The sequence below is a fragment of the Poeciliopsis prolifica genome, unplaced genomic scaffold, assembly GCF_027474105.1.
Source record: "Poeciliopsis prolifica strain line A6 unplaced genomic scaffold, Auburn_PproV2 SCAFFOLD005, whole genome shotgun sequence".
NCBI lineage: Eukaryota > Metazoa > Chordata > Actinopteri > Cyprinodontiformes > Poeciliidae > Poeciliopsis > Poeciliopsis prolifica.
Genome location: NW_026562380.1, coordinates 480,325 through 494,341, shown reverse-complemented (window position 1 = coordinate 494,341; position 14,017 = coordinate 480,325). Strand labels below are relative to the sequence as shown.

Sequence of the window (14,017 nt, the reverse complement as noted above, 5' to 3'; positions counted from 1 at the left end):
AGTTTGGTTTCAACAGGCAACAAGATATTTTCTCTCAAAGTTTTGGAAGATTTTAGATAAGATTTTGATAGTTTTCTTTAGATGAAACTGTACTATTTGGTCCACACAGATGGAGAATAAAGAAGGATGCAGAACACATCCAGTCATTGAGGTTCAATTCTTTCTTTAAGTTTGGAAAACATCCAGTTTTGTAATGCCCCGGTTTTACTATTTTTTCCAGTCATAAGAGACTATTTTCACAGTGGCATAGAATAAATACACATCCTGTGGATTTTTTTTCTGTTCTTCTCCTGACTGATACCAATATGACCATTTGATCCTTTACAACCTTTAACTTTTACAAACAATGGCTTCAGTAAAGAATGGAAATAAAGAAAGACCAGACAAAAACCCTATTGGATAGGATAACGTTGTTCATGTGCTCAGATTCACTATAACTGATAGTTTGGAGTCAAGAACACCAAACACTGGAACTGAATCAGAAGCGTTAAATTTTTGGCTCCTTTTTATGATCGGTTTGGTGCTGAAACAGGTGTTTGAAATTGTCTCTCATGGTTTATTTTTAATCACAAAAACTTTTTAGTGCTTAAGCACTAAATCCATGCGTATTTGGCTCAGAGTTTAAAGAGACAGGGACTGAATAGATAAAGAAAATGAATGAATTCAGAGTGTTCAGGCTTATTTCATCATGGTAGCATCTGTGCCACTCTCTGTCTGGGACCTTGCTTTGACTCACTGGCACAGTGTCATGCATCTTCATTAATGCGGTTTGATGGCAGAACTCCTATGGTACTGTCCCGTCATTGGCTGTCACATTTTTCTATTGTGTCTCAAGTCCTACCAGTTTTTCTCTGGCATCTTATTCTTTTGGTAAGAATGTGGCAAACTGTGAGATCTGTAAGGACTCTCAATCTTTTATTAGTGGACCGCAAAAGACGGACCAGTTTACATTTGCCAATATTTCTTGAAATGAATTCATAAATGTATTGTCAGATGAGCATCTAGTAAATAGCTTGCCAATGTTTTTGTATCCCAAAGTACAGTAATGGATTTTACTTCCAAAAACAACTTATTCTTGTCAGATTTATCTACTATGACATCTGAAAGGGGAAGGAGTGCAGTTGGAGATGTTAGTGGGAGTCAGCTTCTGTAGGATTTCAATCAACTTTTGAAAGTTTCAACTGGAATCACTCTGGAATAGAAAACAACCGACAATCTGAAATTCCTAAATAAATATGCAACATTCTCCGCACATATCTGCATCTCCTCGGAAAGACTTGTGAAACAATTCATGTCTTTGCAGAATCATAATCTTACTCAATGTGAAAAACAACTTCATATTCAGAAAAAATGGATTTATTAAATAATTTTTGCCACCCTTATTGTCCTCTCTGTTGTGTAACACCTTTTGGCTGAAGCAATAAATCTGCACCCAGTTTTCATCCTAAATGAAATGTTTCCAAATACCCATAAAGAGAGGGATCTTTGAACCTCTCCTTTAGTTTCTCTAATTCATCCAGTCTTTTCTCAGAACTTTTCTTTATATTACTTCTTGCTATCATGTCAGACAGCTGGGGCGTTTCCTCCAAATATGCTCAATTTTAGTCTCATCTGAAAAATAAAAAGTTCCTTATGGATTGCCAGATGTGTTTAACAAAGAGGCAAAAAAAAACATTCCTCCCAAACCACCAACTGATTTGTGGATGGCCTTTTGTTATCTTCAAGATGGCCCTTTTTGAGATTTGTCCTTTGTTTCATATCTGAGCTCCCTGTGTGTGGCAATAACCTTTTGTCCCCATCCAACCTTTTTCTTCATTGTCAGGTCAAATCTGAAAATTGTGCTACATCACAGCATCATTCTTCATTCATTGTGCACAGACATTTTGTACACAAACACGAACAGAGTCGATACCGTTAGCATTCCATGTTCAGGTTAAAAGTGTAATCTTTTAGATCAAAACTCTAACTCTTAATATGGGCAAGTTTAGGTTGAATCCAACTCTTCTTTTATGAAGAATATTTATTTTGTTTGAAGGGCATGTTCTTCTATATTTTCCATTTTGAATAGTGGCTCAGAAATAAACCTCACTCTTGTACAACAAGAAAACATGAAGCTATGGGTTAATAATCAAAAGCTTACTATTACATTTAAACAGTAATACATAAGAACACTTACTAAAAACTTATGTCCTTCAGTTGACCTCTGGAGATTGGTACCAAACCCCTATGACTCTGCAGGAATAAGCTGGTGTAGATCATAGAAAAATATCAGTTGTATATATTTAATGGGAATTATTAAAGTTGCCAGTAACTGTGGTGAATGTGATTTTGTTTAAGACAATTATTTCCTAACAGATTTTGTCTTTCTGGGGAATTCATATCTTAACATTAAATTCTGGATTTAATGGTTGTAAATTTATGTTTTTAATCAAAACCATCTCTTTTTTTTAAACATTGCTGCCGTGTTTGCAAGGACTTTCCAATTCCCACCGCACTGAGTGTGTTTAGGTTGCTCAGAGTAAATATCATGCAGAGTGATGAACAGCAAACCTATCTTCTATCCAGAGAAATTGATGTCAGGTGGAGCCTGATTGGATGCTTCTACCTACTAATAAAACAGCTGCAGTTCCTTGCAAAGATATTTACACCACTATGAGTATTTTCATAAACCTCTATGTCAGATCCAGGTCCATTGGGCTGATGTCCTGCAACTTTTAGATGTGTCTCAGCTTCAACACATCGGAGTCAAATAATGAGGTTGTTAGCAGGACTCTGCAGAACTGACTGCACTGTGAGGAGGTGATTCAGTCATTTGATTCAGGTGTGTTGGATCAGGGGTGATGCCGGGCCTGGAATTGAAGACACCTGTTATATGCGCTTTACTTGAATTTGATTAAGTCATAGTTACTATTCCTTTAAAAACTGGCCAGGTTCAGTCAGAATGGATTAACATCAAAACGGTTTTGTCAAATTTGAACATGGGCTGGAGCTGCCAGTCTGGAAAGATTCAGTCAGAATACACTTATCTTAAAAGCCCAATTAGTGATCTTAACAACCCTTTTAGTGTCATTGTTCTGAATAAAACTAAAAGACTGATATGTCCAAACTATGTTTAGACCTGAAACATCTTTGAACAAAAGAATAATTCCAGTTACTTCTGTATTTTGCTCTGTCCACCTTTCCATCAGTTCTAAGTTGTTTTTCTGCCTCTGTGAACAATTTGCACACCTAGAACATAATGTTGTTACCATGGTGTGCCATCATTGAGAAAGGGGATTTTCAATGTTCTAGTGTTTTGCATGTAGGTTTCATCTGACATCTTAAACTGGACTTATTAAAGGTTTTATTAAACAGTTCACTAATCTTGCAACACTTTTTTCTTTTTTGTAAAATTAACATTGTTAACTTTTATATTGATGGTGTTTATTCACAGAACAGCTGTATTCACAGAACAGCTGTATTCATACTGAGATTAAACTACAAACAGGTGGGTTTGGATTATTCAATCATTTTTATTTAGAGATATCAGATCAAAAAGGTCTTAGTGTAACTCCCACCACAAGAATTCAGTTGGAACTATCATTATGTTAATTTATCTCAAAAAACCTAACATAATTATTTTGACAGAATAATTCTGACTAAATAAGGTGACAAAGTATAAAGCATTCAGGATTATGAACTGCAAGTTCAAATTATGTCTCATGTTTCTTTGAGATCTCACATTGATGTTTTTTGAAAAATAAAAAGTGAACATTTGTGACCCCAAGTATGAGTCTGATGACAGTTTTACACCAAATGATGTTGTTTATGATCTTGTAGAACCCATAAAGAGCCGCCGATAAATCAACCACTGACTGACTGGTGACTGAGATGAAACTAGTTTTATCCCTCACACATTAGTGATTCTTTTAGAGCTATTTTGGTTTCAGTGTACTTGTAGATTCTCTGAAGAAATCTTTAACATCTGAAGGAAAAGGGAGCAGTGAAGCAAAAATTCAGTGAGAAAACATGCATTAGCTTTACATTTAAGATGCACACAATGCATTCTTTCTTATTTTTTAATGTATAGCTTGCAACAAAGTTCCCATTGCAATGAGTGATTGGTGTATTGCAGAACTGATAACTGATTAAACTGTTGGATGGTGAAAGAAAGCTAAAGCTGCATTGGTATACAAAATGTTTGCATTGAGGGAGAGACTTGTAGTGTTGAAATTATTCATCTAACATAACCATAAAATGTCCCTAATTACAAAACTGATTACAAACAGTAAAAGCTGTTTGATGATGCATTGTGACATTAGAGCATTTGCATGAATAATTTCAGACAATAATTTACTGCAAATCAAGCCTTTTGTTTTGTGGGTTAAAAAAATCTAAAAATAAAAAAAAACACAGTTATACTTTGAAATCAAATTTATTGACAAAGACAAACTTGTTTGTGTCTTTTTTGTTTCATGTGAAATGCTTTGAATAACTAAAGCAAAATGCATGCATTTTCTTTACAAACTGTTTCTGATTTGAATGAAGTTGTTTTTACATTGCAAGTTTCAGAGCTTGCAAATCCAAACAATATAATTAAACAACCCAGGGTTATGTTTTGTCATTGGTCTGGACTGTTGGCTGAAGACCAGTAAACTCAGTGGTTTGAATTTGTCCTTTAACTGGTGGGTTGCCAGTTACAACCTTGGCTCTGCGTGACGTTCAAAATCTCATTTTACAGTTAATCCTCAAATAGAAACAGAGACAAAGAAAATGCTTCAAAAGTAATTTAGCCTTGTTCCTCATCCAATATTCATTAAAAAATATCTCATTAGCAAATATGGACTTCTCCAGTATTTAAGAGACGCAACTGCAAAGGGTCAACAGTAACTTTAGTCACAAACTGATGTTTTTCATAGAAACAAAACAAAGATCAGGAAAAAATGTTTTTACATGGATGTGGGCAGGAGAGCAAATAGTGTTTGTAGACAAAATATTAAAATTAAGTAGTGTGTGCCGCTTTGTTAATAACTTCAGTACATATGAAGCTTTGTTTCAATGAGGTGAAAGGAAACCAACAAGTCGTTATTCCTCTGCCTGCCTGCATCTGTTTACTGTCATTTGTTGCATCATGCTGCGTTAGGTCATGATGGTGCATGGGTTTCAAGGACATGTTGATCTACTATCTTCATTAAAAACAAAATAGTTTCTGATTATTTGCATTCACTCTGTTTTGATGGGATGCCCACTCAGGTTTAGTGCCACGTTAATCTTTGAGCTGATCCTGCTGCTGCTGTGAGTTATTAAGGTTTTAAATCATAAAGACAGCAGTGGATTTGTACTTTGTGTTTTCTCGCAGCCAGAGTTTGCTTATCGCGGTCAATATTTGCAACTAATAAATTGGATTCATGCATCCAAAGAGATTTGTAATAGTCAGACGACAGAAGCAATACAACCATGGTTACAATGGAAAATTATTTTCTTGTTTTTTTTGTTTTCATATGGAATTAGTTTCAAGATTAGTTTCAAGACATGCAGCACATTACATTCAATAAATGCTGTGCAAAAAAACAAACACGCAAATGCAATTTGTGGAGACATTGCAGTGGGACTACATTTCCCAGCTGTCTCATAAACCATGTTATGGGTTCTGACTTCTGCAAACACTCATCTTAGACATGTTGTATCATTATTGTTATTATTATTACTATTTTATTATTTAATTTTATTGATTTATTGGAACCATCATTTTGCTGAGGGGCTGGGAGGATGATATTTTTTTGAAGAAAAAGCAATAGCTGAACAAGTTTCAGTTCACAGTGTATTTTCTTTAATCTGTACAAAGTAAAAATAACGTACTGTTAGAGATGAATATATACATCCAGTAATATTTGCTCAAAAGTATCTTAGCAAATTGCACCATGAAAAAACATTGTGTTGGTAAACTAGATGTTTGTTCCAGCAGGACAATGATCCAAAAAGCTAATCACACCTGGCTTTGAAACTGGCGAAGGTAGCAAACTTCAGCCCTTAAAGTCAAATCTATTGAAAATTGTTTGACTAAGCTCAAAAGCACAGTCTGTAGTTAAATAGTATTATGTTTAATATCAGTCTTTGTATGGTGCATAGTCAGCACACCATGAAAAAAGAGCAATAAGATTAAAATATGTGAAGGTGAGGTGAAGGGTAAGCCATGAAATTATTTTTATCTCAACTATCACCACACAAATCTATGCAGTGTGTTCTTCTGGTGTAAAAAAATATATGTAAGATATGAATAAGTTAAAGCAAAGTATCTGGTTTTCTGTTAATTTATTGCTATCATTTTGTGTCAGAGTCTGTGCAATCTTTGCTAGACATCACCAATTGGAGCGGCTGGTTAATCAAAAAATGTTTGTCACAGCAAGGCACACATTTCTCTGCTGAGATTAGAAAAAGTCACAGTCATTTCTGCTGCTAAACCACAGCACATAGTTTTTACCCTAATGGTACGCCACCATAATCAACATAATTAGTCACACCTGTGCTTGCACAGCTATGAGATCCTAATGACTGCTTCTGAAATATTCCCATTTACAAAGCAATGCTCTCTATTCATTTCTAACAGTTTGTTTGAAAATCTAAATAGTAAATGAGCCACAGGCTCAAATTTAAAGTTGCAGAGAAACAGTCTAAATTAAATTTTGTGAAGCTGATTCTCTTTCTGTCTGAACAGTTGGTGCATTGTTGTCACCCTAAGAATGACACATTCCTGAAGTTTTACAGGTCAGAGCAGAGAGGGAAATAAATTTAGGGTTTGGAGACTTTTGGTTTGGACGAGCACCTTGAATGCCACATGCAGCTGATGTGACTTATGCAAGATGCCTTGAAAAATAACCTAAAAAGCAATAAAAGAAAGAGTATCCAAATAATTAGATGAAGTGACTCAGCTCTGCCTGACATATCAGTTTTATATTTGCTTGTGCCCTTTTCAAGTCAGCTTAAAATCACCCTGCAGACAGCTGACTGGAGAACTGTTTCCCATCTTCCCACATTAAAGTGTCCCTTGATCAGGATAACCACTTTGCATAGGGACAGAGCAATAGACATTTTTTATGAAATAAATATTTTCAAACACTCCACTCCAGGTGATGGAAGGCTGTTTGTTTTTTATGTTTGTTTTTTTCTACATTGCTCCAGCTGGTCCAGTTTCCTCCTGCAGGTTTGTTAAAACACATTTTTGAAAAGTTGAAGATATGAAGATTTGTGAAACATCAAGCCATGTGACGTATTTAAACTATGCATGTCATTATGATGTGTCCTGTTCAGTTATATTACAAATGTATACATAATAAATGTGTAAAATATAGGGCAACACTTTAACATAACAGTGCTGCCAAGATATCACTTTAATGATTTTGTATTGTCAATTGATCAGCCACTCAACTTTGACTGAAAGTCCAAAACTGCTTTGAATTTACTGAGTATTGATCAGAGCAGACAGTGGCTATATAGTACAGCCTAATATAATCTAACATAGCTCTGCCTAGCCAAGCACAGCATAAGCAAATTTTCACCAGTGCAAACAATGTCTGCATAGTGCAGTACGAAAAATAAATATATGCTCAGTAGTACATGTGTAAAGTCAGTGGTATGGGCTTGTATGTGCAAGAAAAAAAAGAGAAAAGAAAGAGAAATCATAAAACTTAATTGGTGGCAGTCAGCTCAGAGATTACATTTTGTACTATATAGTGCAAGGTGTGTAGAAAGGTGAAGGTGAAGTGTTTTACATCTACATATCTTTCATCACTGAAGTGCAAAGCAGAAACGCAGACAAGTTTGAATTAACCATACCTTTCTGAATACCCCATCCATCAAACTGAAAATTAATCTGTATCATTATTATATAATAACATACATTATTTATTTCATTTGCACATTTGGTGTGAGAGTTTTGGGTTCTATTTTATGTGTACATTTTGATTAAGCACACAGTCTTGTTTGAAAGCTTTGTGTGATTTATATGCATCCATCAAAAGATCACAGTTATTTAACGAAGATGACAGATGGATCCAATTACAGCTGGTGAGAGGAAAACACAGTGTAGTTTTCATTACCCTCTGACCTCTCATATCAGTTCACTGAGGTTTTGAGATCGGAGTCACAAACTTTGTTTCACGCAGTACTTTTATAGGAGTTTTGTTTCAACCGCTTATACATGGATTACAGGGGTTTATGCACGGATTACAACCAAAAAGTGAAACTAAAAAACAGGGCAAGTTGGATTTTACATAACAGTCACTCTCAAAAAGCTGGTCTTTACGATTATTGCTTTTTGGTTTTACACGCATTCATCTTCTTATTCATCTAAGTTATATAATTTAAAGTTCACACGCAGTATTACCCATTTTAAAGCATGCACTTTCATTTGTACCCTACTTTAAAAAAAGTGTTTTCACTAATTGTCGTGGTGTAAGTAGCTGCTCTCTGTAATGGTGCGGTGTCAGGAACATTGCTGAATTCCCAGAAGTAATTTGCTGTAAATTTACAGAGCTGATTACCTCAGTTACTGGTTCTGCTCAGTGTTTCCTTTCCTCTGGTCCTCTGATGAATGGCCCAGGTTTTCATTCATTTACAAAGCACTTTGAAAAATTATCTACTCTCTACTAATTTAAAGCAAGGTTTTAATATGAAACCTAAACTGGACATAGACACTGGGAATGCTAAAAGGGAAAAGCTTTGAGTGAACTGCGTTGTGTCCTGTCACTGATTACATTTAAGATGGAAAATAGCTACCAGCTGCTGCTAATTACATCACTTTATTAAGTGATCATCATCTCTGTGACAAATTTCAAAACCAGGAATTTTGCCAGTTTTCTGATCTGACGGAGAGTTGTTACATCATCAAGGTGGAAATCCATCAACAATAATAATGCAATCTGTAAAAAAGTATAATCACATTTCTAAACTATTTGAAGTCCATCAGTCTGCATTTAGATGTTTTTATTTATTTTTTTACAAATGCAAAAAAATGTAAGACGGTGCCAATCTTTTCTGGATGGATCTGTAAATGAAAACCATCAGGAGTTGGAATGAGAAGTATTTTATCTCTTAATCCTTCGGTGAAATGTCATGTAATAGAGAAGTTTAACCATAACAAATAACATGTTTTTGAAAACCAAACTTGAGTCAAATGTAAGTCCATCTGTCAACAGGACAAAAAGCAATCCTAACAAAGCAATCTTATTGCACAGGACAATAATCTCAAACAGAGTGGACAATCTAGAATAGAACAGAGAGGAAGAAATAGCATTGGATTAAGGTGTTCTGGTGGCCCAGTCAAAGTCCAGACTATACTAAAAGGTTGTCGTAGAACCAAAAGAGAATTACCTGCAAAATCAATTACCTGCAAATCTTAATGAACCGAAGGAACATAGTTAGGTTTCTGTTTCAACAAACCTCAATTAAATTACCTCAATTAAATTATTCTGTCATTAGCAGATCTCTATTAGACTGTAACTAAATGCTCAGGAGATAATTCAGATGTTTAATTCTACCCTCCATTGTGGATAAATGTAAATAATTTAGCAACACGTGTCAGGAAACTTTAAAGGGAGCGAATGCTCTTTTTCAGCCCTCATGCATCAGAACATAATTTCTATGATCTTTGATATAAAGCCTTTCAACGTAGGTTGCAAAGTGATGATTCTGGCTCTTTAAATATCTCATCAGGTCATTGCAAAGTGCTGTAATTTGACAGCTGGGTGACGTCCAGGCAAATGTGAATGACTCAGTCTTTTAAAGCCGTGCTGAGCTGCAAATTTACAGTAACTCATGGTTCTATCTGCTGTTGCCAAAGTCAATGTTTTCCATTGTAAAAATGAACATTTTTAAAATCCAATACTAATGTTTTACATGCAAACCAGAATGTTCGACATGGTGTTAACAGGAGCCAAGTCTTTTATGTGTTTTTTTGAATTAAACTATGTATCTAGGCCCACATCATGTTAAATAATTCTGCTAAATTCCCCCAACTCTTACCACTCCATAATTGCTCTGATGTGCAGCCCAGATTTTACTACAGTGTTTACACACCAGCGCAAAAAGTCCAGGAAACATTTTACATAAACTGAATATTACATGTACCCTTATTTTTGTTTGTTCATTTACTTAGCAGAAATCGTTCTCAAGTGGAGGCTGCATGGCTGTAAACTGAAAAAGTGAACATTTCACTTTACAGGGAAAGCGTCAGACAGTCCTTTACAATAAAGGACATAAATGAATGTCCACTAGATTGTGAATATTTGAATTGTAAGCTTGTACATTTTGGAGAATTGTAATGCTTGAGAAATGTATCTTCATTATTTCTAATTACAACCAAATTAAATTAAATGGCAGTCAATAAAAACACTTGTCATTAAAAAAAACATGAAATAAAAATATCTGTGAAACATTTTCAAATCTCAATTTGTAAAAAAAACCCCAAAAACAAACAAACAAACAAAAAAAACTACTGGACTTATTTCAAAAAGAGCTTCACAAAACTGGAAACATAGAAACAACAAAGTGATTCTTACAGAAAGCAAATTTTGGATTAATAAAAGCAAGCCCACAAAATAAAATACTGTACATACTGTCTGCTCTTCTCCCTGGCGTTTCTGCCAGCATAAACTGACAGAAGCCTGATTTTCTATGAGGTTTAATAAAGTTACAAACTGTGACACAATGTGTAGTTTAATCTCTGGAGATGGATGTGTAAAGATTCAAAACCAGAAATAGAAGCTTATATTTAAGTCTTTACTGAGACATTATGTTATAAGCTTTTATTCATTCTTTAATGAATTACATATTATTCAAAAATATCTTAGCAAGAAAAACTAAAGGATATTTTAAATAAGGTCAAATTAGTCTTCTTATTATAAATTAAAACTTGTATGTTGTTCTTACCTTAATTACATTTGACGTCCTTCTTCACAAATAAATTAATTCTTGTTTTCCTTCATTTTTGAGAGTCTGGCTGCTTCTCTTTATGGCCAAGAGAGTCATTCTGGATTGGGCCATTCCAATTCACTGTTTTCAGTCTATTCAGTGTGTAGAAGAAGAACCATTCTTGGTATTTTATTTATCATAATAAAATGTAGTCATCAACTACAAAGACCTTTTATTTAAATGTCCTAATATTTCAAAGAAACAAATCGAAAGATCAGGCCTATAAAAGATGCAAAAATGCAGTCATTACTATAAAATTTTAACAAGTTGTGGACTTGCCAGTTTTATTTGTATAATTTATACATAATTAATTAACACAAGATACTCATAAATTATTCTCTGTTTTTCCTTTTGCATCTGCAGTCCAGGCTAGACGTGAAGGGAGGAGGACAGACAAACAACCAAACCTGCACAAATTCTTATTTCGTTTGAAAATAAAATTATGTATTACCATACAAATTTTAAATAAGACCATATTGTTATGGTTTCACTTTGCATCTATTTTTGAATTAGGTTGTTTTGCCACCAGTGGCGGAGCCAGAGGGGTGGCCGGGGTGGCACTTGCCACCTCCAACAGACCCCTGGCCACCCCTAGTGCCACCCCACTGGAAATGGTCGTTTTAAAATATAATACTTATGAGATCGGCAAAGATTTGCCAGGAAAACTGTAATTTCCGACTGTCCCTGAAGGCAGCTCGATGCCCGACGCTGTTCATTGGTTAAACTGACATGTGGTTCCTGCTTGATCCAAAACACATCAACGGCTTTAGAGTTACACCCTGGAGGAGTTTTGCAGGTATTTACAACATTTTACCGCTCAGCGGTAACCGCTGTTACCTTCCTAATGAGAGGCGGCACTTGTCATACATTTCTAAAAAGAAAAAAAAATTGTTGTGTGCCGCTGCTTGGTGCCTGGTTTATTATATTAGCCATGCTAGTGCTGGTAGGTCGTTTTTAGACAGATTCTTTTAACATATGTTTTAGTGCACATGCTGCCCTCTAATGTTTTATATCTCCCAGCTCTTGCTTGAAATGTGTGGTAAGAATATGTGAAACCATTAAGTTTTATAATGACTGAAATGTAAGTAGGCTATGTCATATGAAAGCTTTGAATTATAACCTAACTAGTTATATTGATTAATTTTAATTAATGCATTTTTAATTTAGTATTTTAGCTAGCTACAGGAAACTAAAAACTATAGTTCAAATAATAGTTAAAATAGTGTTGTCTCTGCCAAACAGTCATGGAGTGTAAATACCAGGCTGTCTTATTTTGTGTAGAGCCCAAATGAAGAGAAAAGGGAATATCTCCCAGTTCTTCTTAAAGAGCAAAAACCAGGACCAGACCAGGAGAATCCAGCCAGGAGACTCCAGGCCCAAGTGTATCACCAGCGGGTTAGAGGCTGTGACAGAGTTATTAAGTATTAAAATAAAATAAGGCTAATTCTAAAGGTTAGCATGATGCTTTTTGCATTTTTATCGTCTGTTTATGCATTTCCAATTAAGTTCCAGAGAGAGATGAGGGTGATACAGATTCAGAGTCAGACTCTGGGGAGGAAGACAGTGAAGCAGAAGGAAATGGCACTGAACTCCCTGCACCCAGCACAACCTATTGCACACCAGAAACACCAGTTTATTTATTTATTTTTGAGAATTTGTTTTTGGTCATATTCTGTATTTTTTTCCTATTTGTTTCCTTTCGTTCATCATTTGTATATGGACCCCTCTGATAAAGCCTTGCTCACCCTTTGGCCACCCCTTGAAAAAAAGTCTAGCTCCGCCACTGTTTGCCACAGAAGAAATGAATTAGCAATGTGATTCTTTCTTTATATTATTTTATCAGCTTTCATTGGATGAATTAAAACAGTGAGAAATCTGAAAAAGTCTTAATTTCTCAGTGTTTTTGTGTCATAAAATGCTGATATGTGTCTTTAAATTATGTCCATATATTTGTGACAAAATTTGACAGTTCCAAATTCTGTATGGTACCTACAGTGTTAAATGCTGTGGACCTTCCCACAGAGTTCTGTGGCAGATGCATGATCATATGGCAGAGTCACATCACTGTTAGTCCTGATAATGACTCAGTGCTAAAGTTTTATTTCTGCTCCACAATATTTTTTTCTTCTTTCCAGCTTTCCATCCATCTGTTGGCTCTCAGCCTTTAAGTCTTTCTGGCCTCTGAGGGTTTTTTCTCCCCCTTTCTGCTTTTATCTTACTGAAGGTAGAGACTGAGAGCATGGGAATGCAACAAGAGCCACCCCCCAGAAGGGAAGCAGTTTTATTACTTCCCAGCCAATTCTTGAGCTCAGTGCCAGTGTTAAAGTTGGGGTGAAGTCATTAATGAGGTCCTTATGCTGTTGACAGCGTGTCCCCGAGGTGAATCATCACTGCTGCTTTCTGCCGCGTGATTTTTTAAAGCCATTGGAGAGACTGTGCTCCATTTCAATGTGTGTGAAAGAACCCAAAGTCACAGAGAAACATTCGTTACCTTGGAGACCTATCTAGTTAAAAATATTCTTGAAACTTTGGATCTTTAAGATTCAAAATAGGAAATGGGACACAGAGCATCTGCAGTAGTGGTCTGGTAGCTACAGGTCTGCTAGAACTTCATTTAAATGCAACAAATCATGCAGTTGTCTGTGGCGGTTACAATCCTGTCCTATCAAATAACCGTTCTTTGTGTTTTCTCATTGCAGATAAATTCGACCAGGCATCTTCCCTCCTTTGCAGCCATGGCTCACTCCGTGTCTGGAGGGACTGTGCTCACTATCCTCTTCATTAGCAGGTAAGGCTGCAAATAGATTAGGGAAATGTAGGATGAACAACCACAACGTTATATTAAGAGCCAGGGAGCATTATCAAGCCATGTCAGATTGTTATTTGGTACAATGCCAAAAATTGTTATGCAGAGATCTAAAGAGGACATAGGGGATATGTGATTTCATTTTCCCTCGACGCTCAGCATAGATTCCTCATGCATCAGGCAAGAAGAAGCTTTGAAATTCCACTGCCACGTTTATGACACTGCTGAGCAGAACTGATGAGGAAGGATCCAGCACTACATGCA

General features: G+C 35.7%; 1 protein-coding gene across 2 annotated transcripts in view; it reads left to right on the top strand.

The window, feature by feature from the left end:
- Nucleotides 1-14,017, top strand: part of LOC129359852 (gamma-aminobutyric acid receptor subunit pi) — a 56,730-nt gene that overhangs the window by 2,214 nt on the left and 40,499 nt on the right. For both annotated transcript variants that reach the window (XM_055029778.1, XM_055029779.1), the window contains exon 2: nucleotides 13,647-13,735. In XM_055029778.1, the coding sequence (XP_054885753.1) occupies nucleotides 13,683-13,735 (53 nt within the window). In that variant the 5' untranslated portion in view covers nucleotides 13,647-13,682. The remainder of the gene's footprint in view (nucleotides 1-13,646; nucleotides 13,736-14,017) is intronic.